Genomic DNA, 13,624 nt, shown 5'->3' with positions numbered 1-13,624 from the left:
ATGTTTTTTATGCTCACCAGCACCCACACACCTGCAGGAGTTTGTGCTTGCAGGATGGATAGTTTACATACTTGAACCTGTATCCCAGGGACAGAGATATAAACATGAAACCAGATCCCTTTCTGACATTGTTATTGAAGCCTTCTGTGCAGTACAAAGGGGTTCTTTCTCTCCCCACCCACATTACATGACCACAAATAACTGTTCAGTTCAAGGCAATTCTTCAAACTACTGCTCTAGGGATCAAGGTTACAGGCTTAGGGCCTGATCCTGCAAGGTGCTGAGCACCCTTCTCTTTCATTAACTTCACCTGGACTTGATTTCAATGGGAGATTGGAAGCAACGGTGACAGGCCTGTATTAGGCAGAGATGCAAGGTGGGGGAGGTAATGTCTTTTATTGGGCCAGTTTCTGTGGGTGGAAAGGGTGCGCTTTCGAGCTTCAAAGGCAACCCACGGAAAGAGCAGAAATGTGGTGGGTGGGTCAGGAAACAAGTGGCCACTATCGTAAACAGACGTCAAAACACAGATCGACCTGCTCACACGTCCCTGTTGTTTGGACAGGGGCATGGGAACAAAAACCTGGGCGCTGAATAAACCTGAATATTGCTCACTTGTGACATTCAAGGGAGGAGAAATGCCAGTGTGTCTAGTAATTACACTCAGGTGCACAGAGGCATTTCTAAATCAAACCGTCTTGCTCAACTGCTGCCTCATTTTCAAGAATGTACGAAGAGCAACTCGTGCTGGGAACAGGAACCTCGGAAGACAGAATTTCCATCTCTTTCTCTGCAACAACACAGGCTCAGCCAGGGCAGGAGGGAGGTGTGGGTCCCCCAAGCTGGTCACTGAGAGAGAACAAGGCAAGTCAGCCATTAATCAATTCAACCCCAACTGATGACAATTTAGGTGCCAACTGTGACTTAGATGCCTGCTCACTAGAACCTGGATTCTGACCATTCAACTCATTTTACACAAGTCTCCAAGCTGCCACCAGGAAATATTTTCCATCTGCTATCAGTCTGGGTTAGATTGAAATTGGCAACCTGCCATGTACCCCACAACGGGAGAAGTGGCCACAACTTCACTAGGGACTTTGCTATTGCTATGGAGTTTACATAGAAGGTGCTCAGACATACTACGGAGATGAGCAGCAGTATAAAACAGATAGACAGAGGGATTAGATAGATAGCTAGATACAGCTCCATAGCTATTAAAGCCTCTTCATTTTATAAACTTTAGTTTCTTTCCATATTGAAGGGGCAATGCATTTTTCTCTCCTGCTGAAGCATGACTCAGGACACTGCACAGACTTATGCTGGAAGCATGGGGCTTCCCGCGTTACTTTAATAGTAACAAGGCTCTAAAGAGATTCCACAGGCTGCCCACAAGAAAAACTCCCAGGAGTCTGCTGTGGAGGCAGATGCTGCTTCTGGGAAATTATTGCCAATAGGTTGGCACCTGGAAAGTGTGGATGTTGTCCAACTGAGGCGAGGAGGAGGAGGAGTGGGCTGGTGAAGTGAGGCAATCTGACACCTCACCAATGTATTCCCCTCTCTCGCCCCAGCTACATTCTCAAAAACAGAGTTTCAAATAACGCCAAAGGATTCGGTCAGATAATTGTGATCATTGGTACCTTGGGCTTTTTATAACTAGAAGGAATGATACAGTGAGGGTAATTAAGCACTGGAATGATTTACTAAGGGCTGTGATGGATTCTCCATCGCTGGCAATTTTTAAATCAAGATTGGATGCTCTTCTAAAAGGATATGCTCTAGTTCAAATAGGTATTATTTTGGGGAAGTCCTAGGGGCCGTGTTATACCGGAGGTCAAACTAGATGATCACAGTGGTTCCTTCTAGCCTTGGAAATTATGAATACTGTTCTGATGATATGCCATCTGCCTTTACAAATGCTCTGCACACAGCTTCCCCATTAAAATGCAGTCAACTCTGGAGTAGACTGGAGCAGAGGGCAGGCTGGAAGCAGGAAGGAACCAAATGGCTGAAGTCACTTGGCTCAGCAGCTGCTTAGCTCAGAGTAGAGTAGCAGCTCAGGGCTTCTTCCCGTCTGCATGACAATGGAGTCATTGTTGGCGGTGGGGAGCATAGGCATAGACAGGGCAGTTCCACGTGATAGGAGGGGAGAAAGGAGGAGTGGACACAAGGGTCAGAGCTAGGTGGGAGAGGAACAGTTGCGGGGTATTTGCAACACATGGAACTGACATGGAAAATGTTTTCTGATTCTTATTGCCAACATTTCATCTCATCTTATTTCCTTGGAGAACTAAAAAAAGATCCTTTCAGTTTGAACAATCATGCTCTCTGCTGGTGCTTTTTACATGCTCCAGTACTCACTGCTGGGTGTTTCTTAATGCCTTCAGAACGCATGGCACCTTGCTGTACTAATGATCTCCCAGATAGCAGCCTCCGAGAGCATCACAATTCAATGGAAATGAAAGGGTGTAGTCGTTGGAGGAATCTGCTCTACAGGAAGCGAGCGACTGTGATTTTTTTTTTTTGCCCTGGTTGTTTTTGCAGCAAAGGTGTTCTGCAGATGCCAGGCTGTTAAGGTGGGATAGGGGGAGTGGAGTGGAGGTGTGAAGGGAAGGCCAAAGGGCAAGGCCAAAGGAAAAACAGCATGTGAAATCTGGCTCCTCAGGAAATGCATGCCAGGTCTGTGAACCCTGCCCTCAGACAGAGGAACAGCTGGTGCAGGTGAAAGAAAACAAGAGATGAGAAAGAGCGAGCAAGTGAGTTGGAGAGAAGAGAGATTGCCTGAACGAGGCAAGTTGTTTTCTCAAATCTCTTCTTGCTTTGTCATCTTATTTGGAAAAGGTTGATGGGAGGGAGAAAGGAAGGGATGGGTGGGAATTGAAATGTCAAAGAAACAAATGGGCAAAAGACCTTCTGCTTTAAATCAAGGCTGATCGAAACCTTTCTGACAAGCAGGCTGTACAGTTCTGACAGAGGGTCTAGTCTGCCGTTTTGAACTGATATGCTTTGCTGCCTCAGGCCAATAGTGGGAACTTTTCTTGTCCCGCAAACTATAGTTTTTAGTGTGCAATCCCCTTTCTGAGTTATATATTCCAATATTTCTGCTGTGCCGTGTGACCCTCTCTGAGCCTATTAATCCAATTAGCCACTCAGTAAAAGACTGAAAATGTGAAAGACGTCAGCATTTAGGACTATTAGCACTTTGTCAGTCTAGAGCACTCTATAAAGAGCTTCCAGCTGCTCTGGTGAAAAGACAGTTAAGCCTCATAACAGGCCTGGGAGGTAGGTCAGTATTAGTCCCATTTTACAGATGGGGAAACCGAGGCACAGAGAACAAAGTGATTTGCTCAGGATCACACAGAGAATCAGAGCTGGGACTAAAACACTGGTCTCCTGACTTCCAGTCCCATGCTTTAACCAGTAGACCATGCTCCGTCCCTGTGGTTACTGGGGTGGGGTCCAGTAGAGAAGATGTATCCTTCCATCTAAATTAAATAGTCCCAGATGCCAAAATAAAAGGTAAAGAATGGCCCAATGAGACGACAAGATCCCCTCCACAGCTCATAAGAACAGCCATATCGGGTCAGACCAAAGATCCATCTAGCCCAGTCTCCTGTCTTCCGACAGTGGCCAATGCCAGGTGCCCCAGAGGGAATGAAGAGAACAGGGAATCATCAAGTGATCCAACCCCTGTCGCTCATTCCCAACTTCCGGCAAACAGAGGCTAGGGACACTATCCCTGCCCATCCTGGCTAATAGCTAGGGCATGATCCTAACACTATGCAGAATGAAATGGTTTCTCTGCCGCTATGTGAAGAATAATAAAGGTTGTGGGTTGTGTCCCTTCAGCCCTCCCACCCGTCAAAAGTTACTTCAACTCAAGCGAAGCCCAGGAGTCCCAAGCCAGATAAAACCATAAAGTCATGAGCCTGCTACCAAAAAATGTGAGAGCCGTGTGTGTGTTGTCCAATATCTGCTTACAGCAGGGTGTCTAGATTTCCATTATTTCATCAGTTGAAAGGATGAGCAGGTAACCTACACTTCAGTCCTATACACTCACTCACTTGCAGCCCTTTTTTCTGTGTGTGGGGGTCACTCTGCTATACCCCAAGCAGATGCTACATCACCATCCTTGCCCTCATTTCCCCCTTCCGATGGGGTACTATACTTCTGTCCTTCACTGGACAGGGACCACTCATTCAAACTCTAACTTCAGTCAGAAGTTAGTCCACCCCTACCCATCTACTCCAAACATGAACACCCACCATCCTCCACTAGTCACCCACAGCTGAACCTGATACAGCTCCAAATACCACAGCTTTTATCTCCAGCCCACCACAGCTCATAACAGCAGCGGGACCAGCCGACACACAGGGTCTTATTCAACCCTGGTGGACCACCACTGAAGTCAAAGGAGTTACATCGGAAGTTAAATGGGTTCACGAATTACAACAAACTTGAATCAGCATTAGAAACTAAAGTTACTCTTGTCTATGAGTCATTCTGTTGGTTTGCAATAGCGCTCTCTTGCACTGAGATCCCTTCATATTCCTAAACTGGGCTAGGTCAGTACATAGAAAGGAGCTCTCCCAGGAACATCTTAAGACTGCAGGAAGAAGTGCTGGAATTTCTGCAGGTGATTGCTTTTCCCAAGGAGTGGTACCGAACCAATGACCCAGGAAAGCGTTGGCTACTGGAGTTGTGGATCTGCTGAAGTGTACATCATAGTCTTTCAGCTGGCACATAAAACTGAGGTTCTAACACTTGTGGACATTCAAGATCTCCGGGCACTTGTCACAAGAAGGGCAGTTTTCAAGGCCAACCTTGACCATAAATGTCGGTTTTGGCTAATGAGCTTTTATGCTGCCTAAAGCCATCAGCATCAAAGGACACCATCCCTCATGCCTGGGACTAAAGACAAACCACCATACTTCTCACTTCTTAAACATCTCCCCACCCGCAGCAGCTGGCAAATCCTTTCCCCCACTCCTCTACAAATTGGACAAAACTACTGTAGAGAATCCCCTCAAGCAAGGCAGTCCTAAGGGAGAGATGGTTGCTTGGAGAACCCCTGTTGCCTTGCATCTGATTTCACTCCTAAGTATGATATAAGGATGCTTCTGAAGGGCTATGTCTGTGACCTCCATACAGCTCTTTTTGTCAAGTGCCATTTCATTAAAAAATCAGCCTTTTAACTGTGGACACATTTCAACCTCACCAAAACTGCTAATTATTGACAGTTGGTGAAGAGGAGATTTCACTTGTTCCTCCTGTTAAACTGCATCTAATTAGTAATTACTGGTTCACTGTCATCTTTACTGCAATAATCCCACTGCACATTGGCTCATTAACCTTTTGCTTTTCTAATGTAGCCTGCCAACAAGATGAAGGCTGAAACAGATTGGAAAACAATAGCTCAGTCTTGTATTTTAGATGTTTTTCCTCTTGCCCTGGAGATCTGAAGGGAAGATTATTTTTAAGAAAAGAATTTCAATTGCAATCAGCCTCATTCTTGGTGATGGTTTGTCCTACATCTAGTCAGCTACTAGAAGTCTTTAAACTGAGCCTGTGATGGGGCCTGGGTCTCTCTGTCACTGACTCCTCTTCCAGATGCTTCAGCCCTTGTAACCAGAGCCCCGTGCACTACACAGCATGCTGGACCTGGGTTCTGCTGCGAGATCCCTGGACTCTGCAGGTGAAGCAGTCTAAAAGAAACTGCTGCACAATTTCCAAATAGAAAATAAAGGGTTTGAGTTAATTAAATATGTACATGAACAATGAACTCAGTAGGGCAGCCCCTGGCTTATTTATTGGGATGCTGAATTCAATTGATTTTATGCAATTCCCATTTTCAGCGTTGGACATGTTGCAGATGTTTGAACAGGCAATGCATAACTGCACTGGAGGGACAGTCAGTGAGTATGCTGTAGGTTACAGCAGCTGGGCAGGAGGTGCTGCGAGAGGCATGGGAAGCAGTTTGAGACTGTGAGCTAAGAATATTAGCTGGCTATTTCTGCTAAAGCGATCTGCAGCGCAATACTTAGTGCTGCAATTAGGTTTCAGAGTCAACACCCTCTTGAGATTAATGGGATAATTCCCACCATATTCCCATAATATTTTAGGCTTGCTGCAGACCCAGGGAGACATCACTGCATTGGTGTACACTTGGTTTCTGTTTTCAGAGTTATCTTCTCAACCATAAGGGCTAGAAACAGAAGAAAAGAAAATTGAGCTTCTGAAGCATAGGTCTGCAGTATGAAGTGAATCAGAAAACACCTGGGGCTCTGCTCTTGACGAGATATGGGTCCAAGACAGTTTCAATGCACTGACTTTCCCAAAGCTTGGTTGATCAACTCAAGGGTTACTATTCTAATGTCTACGTGGACAGTTTTAAGGCCAGATTCTGATTTCACTTACACTGGCTTTGAACTGGTGTAACTCCACTGACTCTGAGGCAGCTACTTCTGACCTACGTTGGTGTAAACAAAAGCAGAATCAAATCTTACGGCTTAAAAAAACCCAGCCAAATGGCCTGCTTCATTAATCTTCAGAACGTGGCAAAACTCACCATTTTTCTGAGGCTTATGGGGAGCAAGCAGTTAGACAGGATGGGGAAGCAGAGGTTTGGTGATAGGAATTGCTATTAAGATCTCTGGCTTTTGCATAGGTTTCTGGGGCACCCCTTTAAATCTGTTCCAGGGCTTTAACTCTGTGCAATACTGTTTCTTGAACGCTTTGTAAAGTGCTCAGAGTCAACAATGGGAGCTCCGTACAATCAAAATAAATGCATTAAACGAACAAGGCTTCTCCCTTCAGCCCACTAAACTAAATTAAGGACAGAAAGCTGTTGAAGCTCCTAAACTAAGAGAGAGCTTAATAGTGAATCAGCTGCTAGGCTCATTTACTCACTGACGTCAATAGGGTAGTACGTGCATAACAGAGTCAAATTTGGCTCATTTACTGTTATTTTAAATGGTCCCTCTTTGGACCATGGTGTCTTTGGAGCTGAATACCCTGGTTATACTCCTGTTGCCAATCATTTGCTCCATGGCTTGTTACAAGCAGACTGCCTCTAATGTCCAATCTATAGCTGCTTTACACCTACTACTTCCACAAACAAAACAAATACTTGTGGCACTGGGCAAAGAGTTCATATCCAGACACACAGGAAGCATAGCTGGAAGAGGAAGCAGGTCTGGCAGATTTTGTGGGCCACTAGTGAACACACATAAGCCAAACACATCACACACTCAGATCCTGAATTGAGACTCAGGACTGATGGGCTGTGACAGGAGAACTAGCCAAGTCTGTGAAGAACTGGCTCTGAAGCGATTACGGTTTTAGAGAACAGACCTACTCCACTCACTTCCTAGGTTCTGAAGGTCTCCAAAGCTCATCAGCCATTAAACAGATTGGAATCAGATTCACCAGGATTGGAGATTACACACACCCTTCAGTAAATGGAAACACTTTTTAAAAGACTGGGAGTCTAAGACTGAATATAAAAATGCTTGATACCTCAAGTTCCCACAGCAAGACCTTAATTCTCTTGAAGCTGAGGGACCAGAGCTGAGAACCCAGTGGATAATGAGCAATACCCCACTGGCTGTAATGGCTTCCCTTCACTGACACGATGCGTGGGCAGAGAGCACATCAGTCTGTTTTAGCGGCTAATCAGCTCTGATTCATGTTTACACTGTAGATAACACTGTTTTTGCTTTTAGAAGGTCACTTTCAATTAATCTTTGTACCATTTTAAAAGTCCCCATTGTTTGCAATTGTAATAATCTTTGATGCAAGATAGACATTAATGTTTCTCTGTAATTTAAACAGAGCGGGGACTGATATGGCCATTAACATTAATATACCCTGTCAGACCAAAATATCAGTAATAGCACTTTTCACCCAAAGAGCCTTACAGATGTCCGTAAGCATTGTTAGACTCATTTTTCAGATAGGGAAACTAAGGCACTGACTTTTTTTTTCTTTTTTTAAGGCCCAAATCTTCACAGAGGGCATATAATTTTGGATGCTTCAACTTTTGGATAACAAACTTTAGATACCTCTGGCTTGACTGGGTGCTCATTGCCTCTGGAAATCAGGCCTTAGGTGCCTTAAGATGGAGACCCAAACAATGAGTCACCCAAAATTAGTGGACAATTTTGAAAATTTAAGCCTTAATGACTATCCCAAGGAATTTCGGCCCAAGTAATTTCAGTGGCAGTTGTGATTGGACCCCAGTTCCGGTTTTACTTGAATGGTTTCCGCTACAAAACAGTTGGGTATCCCATCTTTTTTTGACTGGCATTTTGGTGACCCCGTAAGCAAGAGAACATCAAACTGGCATTGAAGTGTGGCTTTTGGCCGAAAAGTGAAATCTGACACAACCTAACATATTCTTGTTGTTAGGCACCAACAGTGTGCACTGTGCTGCACAAGACACAGAGCAAAGGCAGTCCCTGCCCTGAAGATACAATCTAGAGATGAAATGGAGAAGGTGGAATGGTCTGAGAAGCCACAAGAACACGTATCTGCTCCTTGTGTGTCTTCCTGTCATAGAGGCTTGCTTTATAGACAAAAACAAACGCTCACTACCTGAACACTCCGGAGACAACACAGACATGGGAGGGTGAGCAAGACTGTGTTCTTCCTGATGCACCAGAAACAAAAGAGGCACTTCTGACTGCAGATCTTTACTATGGATGTTAATGAAAGAGAATGAACCCAGCTTGACTCTCAGAGCCCAGGGTGAGCTGTCAGGGCCATCAGGTAGAACCATAAACATCATTTGACTTGTGAACGGGGCACTTTTGACCTAGAATCACTGAAAGAGAGTAACTATGGAGGGCCAGAATATCATCTTTACAGCGTTACTCTTTTGACTACAGCTGCTACCCTTTAAGTACAAGCAGAGAAGATGCTTTCAAGGTACATTTTTTTAAATGCCTCATTTAAATGTTTTGTGTCCCTGCTCTTCCCTGCAATTAATATGTGTTAAAACTGATTACTGCACAGCCTCAAGACAGGAGTGGGTGAATCAACTAACTCCTATGGGAGGCCAAACAGGAATGGTGCCGTGTGTTGAATTTAAACCGTATATTTCTGGCATGGAACATAGGACTTTCTACTCAGTTCATCACTGGTTAACTTCAGCCTTCACTTAATTTAATCCAAACCTCAGGAATCAAATCCTTTTAATAAATATAACAAAATCACAACCCCTTTTTTTGATCACCCAAGGCAGGTATTGTTGTAGGATCCAATCGCCAGCTAAAGGAAAGGAAAACCCACATGATCATAAAAGATGAACATGCCTCTCTGTATGCATCCAGCCATTGTTACCGACAATGTGAGCACTGCCATGTGCTGAGCAAGCTGTGATGTGCACCCCGGAGGCCATATATATCACAAGATCAAGCCCATATTTAAGTCAAGGGGACAACAGCTGACTCTCAAAGAACAGGAAGGCCTGGTAGCAATCAAACATTCAACAGAGCCATCGACTTTTGTGATTCATTGTGTTCTCCACATACCAAACCCACATCTGCATGCATACCCTCTCTCTAAAGCAGGGGTGGCCAACCTGTGGCTCCAGAGCTGCATGTGGCTCTTCAGAGGTTAATAGGTGGCTCCTTGCACAGGCGTTGACTCCGGGGCTGGAGCTACAGGTGTCAACTTTCCAATGTGCCGGGGGATGCTCACTGCCCAACCCCCAGCTCTGCCCCAGGCCCTGCCCCCACTCCACCCCTTCCCCAAGGCACCTGCCCCTTCCCCTGAACCTGCCATGCCCTCACTCCTTCCCCCCACCCCCTCCAGCCTCCTGCACATGTGAAACAGCTGATTGCGGCTGGTGGGAGGTGTGGGGAGGGAGGCGAAGGCACTGATTGGCAGGGCTGCCGGCAGGTGGGAGGCACTGGGAGCTGATGGGGGGTCAGCTGACGTATTACTGTGGCTCTTTGGCAATGTACCTTGGTAAATTCCAGCTCCTTCTCAGGCTCAGGTTGGCCACTCCTGCTCTAAGCTGCCAAGTCAACATTCTCTTTGTACGCCTAGGCTAGAAACAGCCAACCTTCCCGCTGACTCTTCTGGCTGGGGGCTTCCCCAAAAGCCTTAGACTGTGTGAGGTTTTGGATCCTGTTGGCTGCTGTGGTGGAGATCACCTGATAAAATCTCGCCCACCATCAGCTGTGTGAGGCAAACAAGCTGCCACGTTGCAGTGACTTCAAAGGAGCTACTGATGGTGTGAGGTACCACTCCTCTGCTTCGCGCTGCACAGTGTGATACAGACTAGACATGCACTGACCTCCGACATCTGTGGAAAGAGACTGATGGCCAAGGGAAGAGCCAGGCCAAAGGCCGCGAGGCACACAAAGCCTTGCACTGGGAGAACCATCCGGGGACGGGCTCGCAGGAGAGACGTTCTGTAAAGAGGAGTGAGGCTTTGTTAGCTTGACAGACACACCAGGTTACCCCGTACCATCGTCCAGACAAGCTCTGCTGCTCTGTTAGCGCTGCATAAGGAGCAGTGGAGCGGTCTCCCTGTCTGTGACTGACTCAAATCCCACCTCGAGATCCGACCGTCTCCCTGGCTCGGGACTCCCTGCCAAAACATTCATGAGAAAGGACCAGGTCTCTGGCCCTTACTCATGTTGAGCAATACCCTGCTCTGGGAGTGGTCCTAATGAGATCAATGGGACCCACTCACAGAGGACAAGGCTACTCACAGTGAATACAAGCACCACAATCTGTCCCACAGGGAGTTATGCCCACACAAGGGGCCAATCCTGCAGGCCTGTGTAGTTCCATTAAAGTGAACTGGCCAAACTCAGAGGTGATGTGCCTAGGCTGGTGTAGGTTGGACTCCCTGGGTGCAACTGCATACTGAGCCCCTTCGGGACCCAGCACACAAAGCTGTCTGGGCTAACAGGGGGTTGCTGTGGCCCCATAACTGAGGGAATTTCTGTAAGTTGTGGCAGCCCTGCAACACATAACCTGGAGCTGCTCAAAATAACCATAGTGCCATCTGCTATGACCTCAGCCATACCATGCCCCTCCTGTTCCCAGCCCCAGCTTGACATGCCCTCCACAGGGGGTGTTTGTGGCTGCCTTTCACAGTGCCTGCACCAGGGAATTCTCCCGTAGCCAGCTAAGAGAAAACAACACAAGGGTGAGTCCCTCCCCCTTACTCCAACTGAGAGTTCCTTATGTGCACTTTCCAATGTGTAACTTATGCACATAGCAGCTGAAGTATGGTGGGCCTTCTTTGATGTATACCTTCTTGTTGGTTACTTTTCTTACTGCTCTGTGCAAGATACACCAACTTAGAGGGCCCATACAGTAGCTTTTCCTACCCTCAAGCTATTATTGACTATTTGTGTTACAGCAGGTGCTAGAGGCCCTTGTCCTGGGCACGGACCAGACACCCGGGCTATACCTACCTTCACTGCAGAATTAACTCGGGTGATCAGTACCTGCATCTGAGCACCTGGGTGAGAGCTGCCGCCTTGCCAAGACATAATACCGGAGTTACGGTATCCTCACTGGTACTGTGCTCCCCGGTGTGTGTCACCAGGACTTTTGGGGACATAACCCATGGTTCTTTGCACTGCAGTAAGCTGAGCCACTCTATAATTCTTTCCCCATGAGTTGTGGGAGAACTTGTCAGTCCTTCTGAGCACAAGGGGGAGGAATTGTGGGAAGGCACCAGAGGACAATCAGCACTCAAGCCTGCGTCCTCACTGCAAAGCGGGTGGGTTACCGGCAAGAGTGAAAGCAGAACTCAGGCTCGAACTCTCAGACCCTGCCGGGCCAGCTAGCCTGGGTTTGAAGCACCACCAAACTCAGGTGAGAGGGCTTTGTATGTGGACAGGATGGGGGTTAGGGACAAGACCAGAGAACAATCCTGAGTGAACTCTGCAGTGAAGACAGACCCATAGTATAAAGACAGTCTCTGCCCCAAAGAGCTTACAACCTTAACTGCAAGACAGACCGAGGGTGGGAGGGGAAATGAAGGCCTGGAGAAGGGAAGGGACTTGACCAAGGTCATCCAGCAGATCAGCAGGGAACTCTGTTCTCCTGAGTGCCAGTCCAGTGCCTTTCCTACTCTCCATTTAAAAATCATCACTCGGGGCTTTTCACAATTCTTCTTTCCATTTGGCTCTCTGATCAGCCGAACTGTGCGCAAGACAGCATTGTAATGTCACCAACGGCAGCAAGCAAAACAGCTCTCTACCTCGAGAGAAATGGCTAGCCGCGCACCTGAGGCTCTCTCAGTCTCGCTAATGGTGATGGCTGAGAGCTGCATTTTTATTTTTCCTTTGAGTAAAGCTTGGGAATAAAAATAGGGCCAGACCCTGAGCTGGTGTAAATGAACCATCGCTCCTTTCTCTTCCAGAGTCGTAACTCCTCACTAATGGTGAGTGGAGACAACAATGCTCTACATTAAGTGTGCACTGTGCAAGCTGGGCCCATATTATCCAATATTCATCCATTTTGGGATCAGTAGCCTGGAAAAGAATTTAAGCACAATCCTTGTAGCCTATGCTTAGGTAGAATTCCTGCAGAAGGCAACAGGGGTTGTGTTTGCCTAAGAGGTTCAGGACCAGGCTCTTAATTATATTATAACAAAGTTCTAAGATTATTCTACAGGAAAACGAGCCTTCAAGAATTGCCAGCAATGAAAAAAGAAAAGGAGTACTAGTGGCACCTTAGAGACTAACCAATTTATTTGAGCATAAGTTTTCGTGAGCTACAGCTCACTTCATCGGATGCATTCAGTGGAAAATACAGTGCATCCGATGAAGTGAGCTGTAGCTCACGAAAGCTTATGCTCAAATAAATTGGTTAGTCTCTAAGGTACCACTAGTACTCCTTTTCTTTTTGCAAATACAGACTAACACGGCTGCTACTCTGAAACCAGCAATGAAAAGTGGATAACTGGTCCCCTCTCTCTGAGAGAGAGGAGATTGCGGGAACAGATGCATTCAACTTGTGCTTAAAATGTCATGATCCATTAGAGCCCTTATTGAGAAACTTGTAGAGACTGGCCTCTTTCTGGCTTCCATGGAGTACAGTTTAGAACCCAGACATCATTGCTTACACCACCCTGGCACTTTAATTTGGAAGCTGCCTCCTTTTTAATTACTGCCCTGTTGGGGTCCTTAGAATCACCCAAGTCAAAACTAAACCAATTTAAAATGATCACTGGTACAGCTCCCAGGTGTGACTTCCAGGAGTGTTTTAAACTCAGGCCAGTTCAAATTACAGTGGCTATAACCTCCTAATTAAGAAGAGTTATGGCTTGATTTAAAGAAAAAAAAACTAATTAACACATGAAGTGTAATGTCTTAATTGGGACTCGGATTCTAAAATTTGTGAAGTTCAGGATAAATGATTCATAATTAGTGGAGAAGGGATCACTTTTCTTCTGCCCTTAGGATCTTTGTCCTCAAATCAGTTTTCAAAATAACATTTAGCTAAATATTGTCTTCTGCATTTTGCAGAGAGGGAATTGAAATGCTGTCTAATATCCCAACAGCTGGCTCCCCCACCATTAAAATCTACATCTGATTTCAATTGCTAGATATTCCACAATCTCCTATTTGCAAAGCAATCATCTCGTACCAGATAA

General features: G+C 46.1%; 1 protein-coding gene across 6 annotated transcripts in view; it reads right to left on the bottom strand.

The window, feature by feature from the left end:
- The window catches only part of SFXN5 (sideroflexin 5), a 175,960-nt gene that overhangs the window by 18,872 nt on the left and 143,464 nt on the right, over positions 1-13,624 (bottom strand). For 5 of the 6 annotated variants that reach the window (XR_012668249.1, XR_007356156.2, XR_012668250.1 and 2 more), the window contains one exon: positions 10,298-10,415. The exons of the other annotated variant lie outside the window; for it this stretch is intronic. Coding sequence is in view for 1 of the 5 variants with exons in the window: in XM_048846425.2 (XP_048702382.1) it covers positions 10,298-10,415 (118 nt within the window). In the remaining 4 variants the exon portion in view is untranslated. The remainder of the gene's footprint in view (positions 1-10,297; positions 10,416-13,624) is intronic. 6 annotated transcript variants of the gene reach the window in all.

This window comes from Caretta caretta, chromosome 4 (assembly GCF_965140235.1).
Source record: "Caretta caretta isolate rCarCar2 chromosome 4, rCarCar1.hap1, whole genome shotgun sequence".
Taxonomy (NCBI): domain Eukaryota; kingdom Metazoa; phylum Chordata; order Testudines; family Cheloniidae; genus Caretta; species Caretta caretta.
Note: the sequence above shows the minus strand (reverse complement) of the source record. Positions and strands in the feature narration are given on the sequence as shown.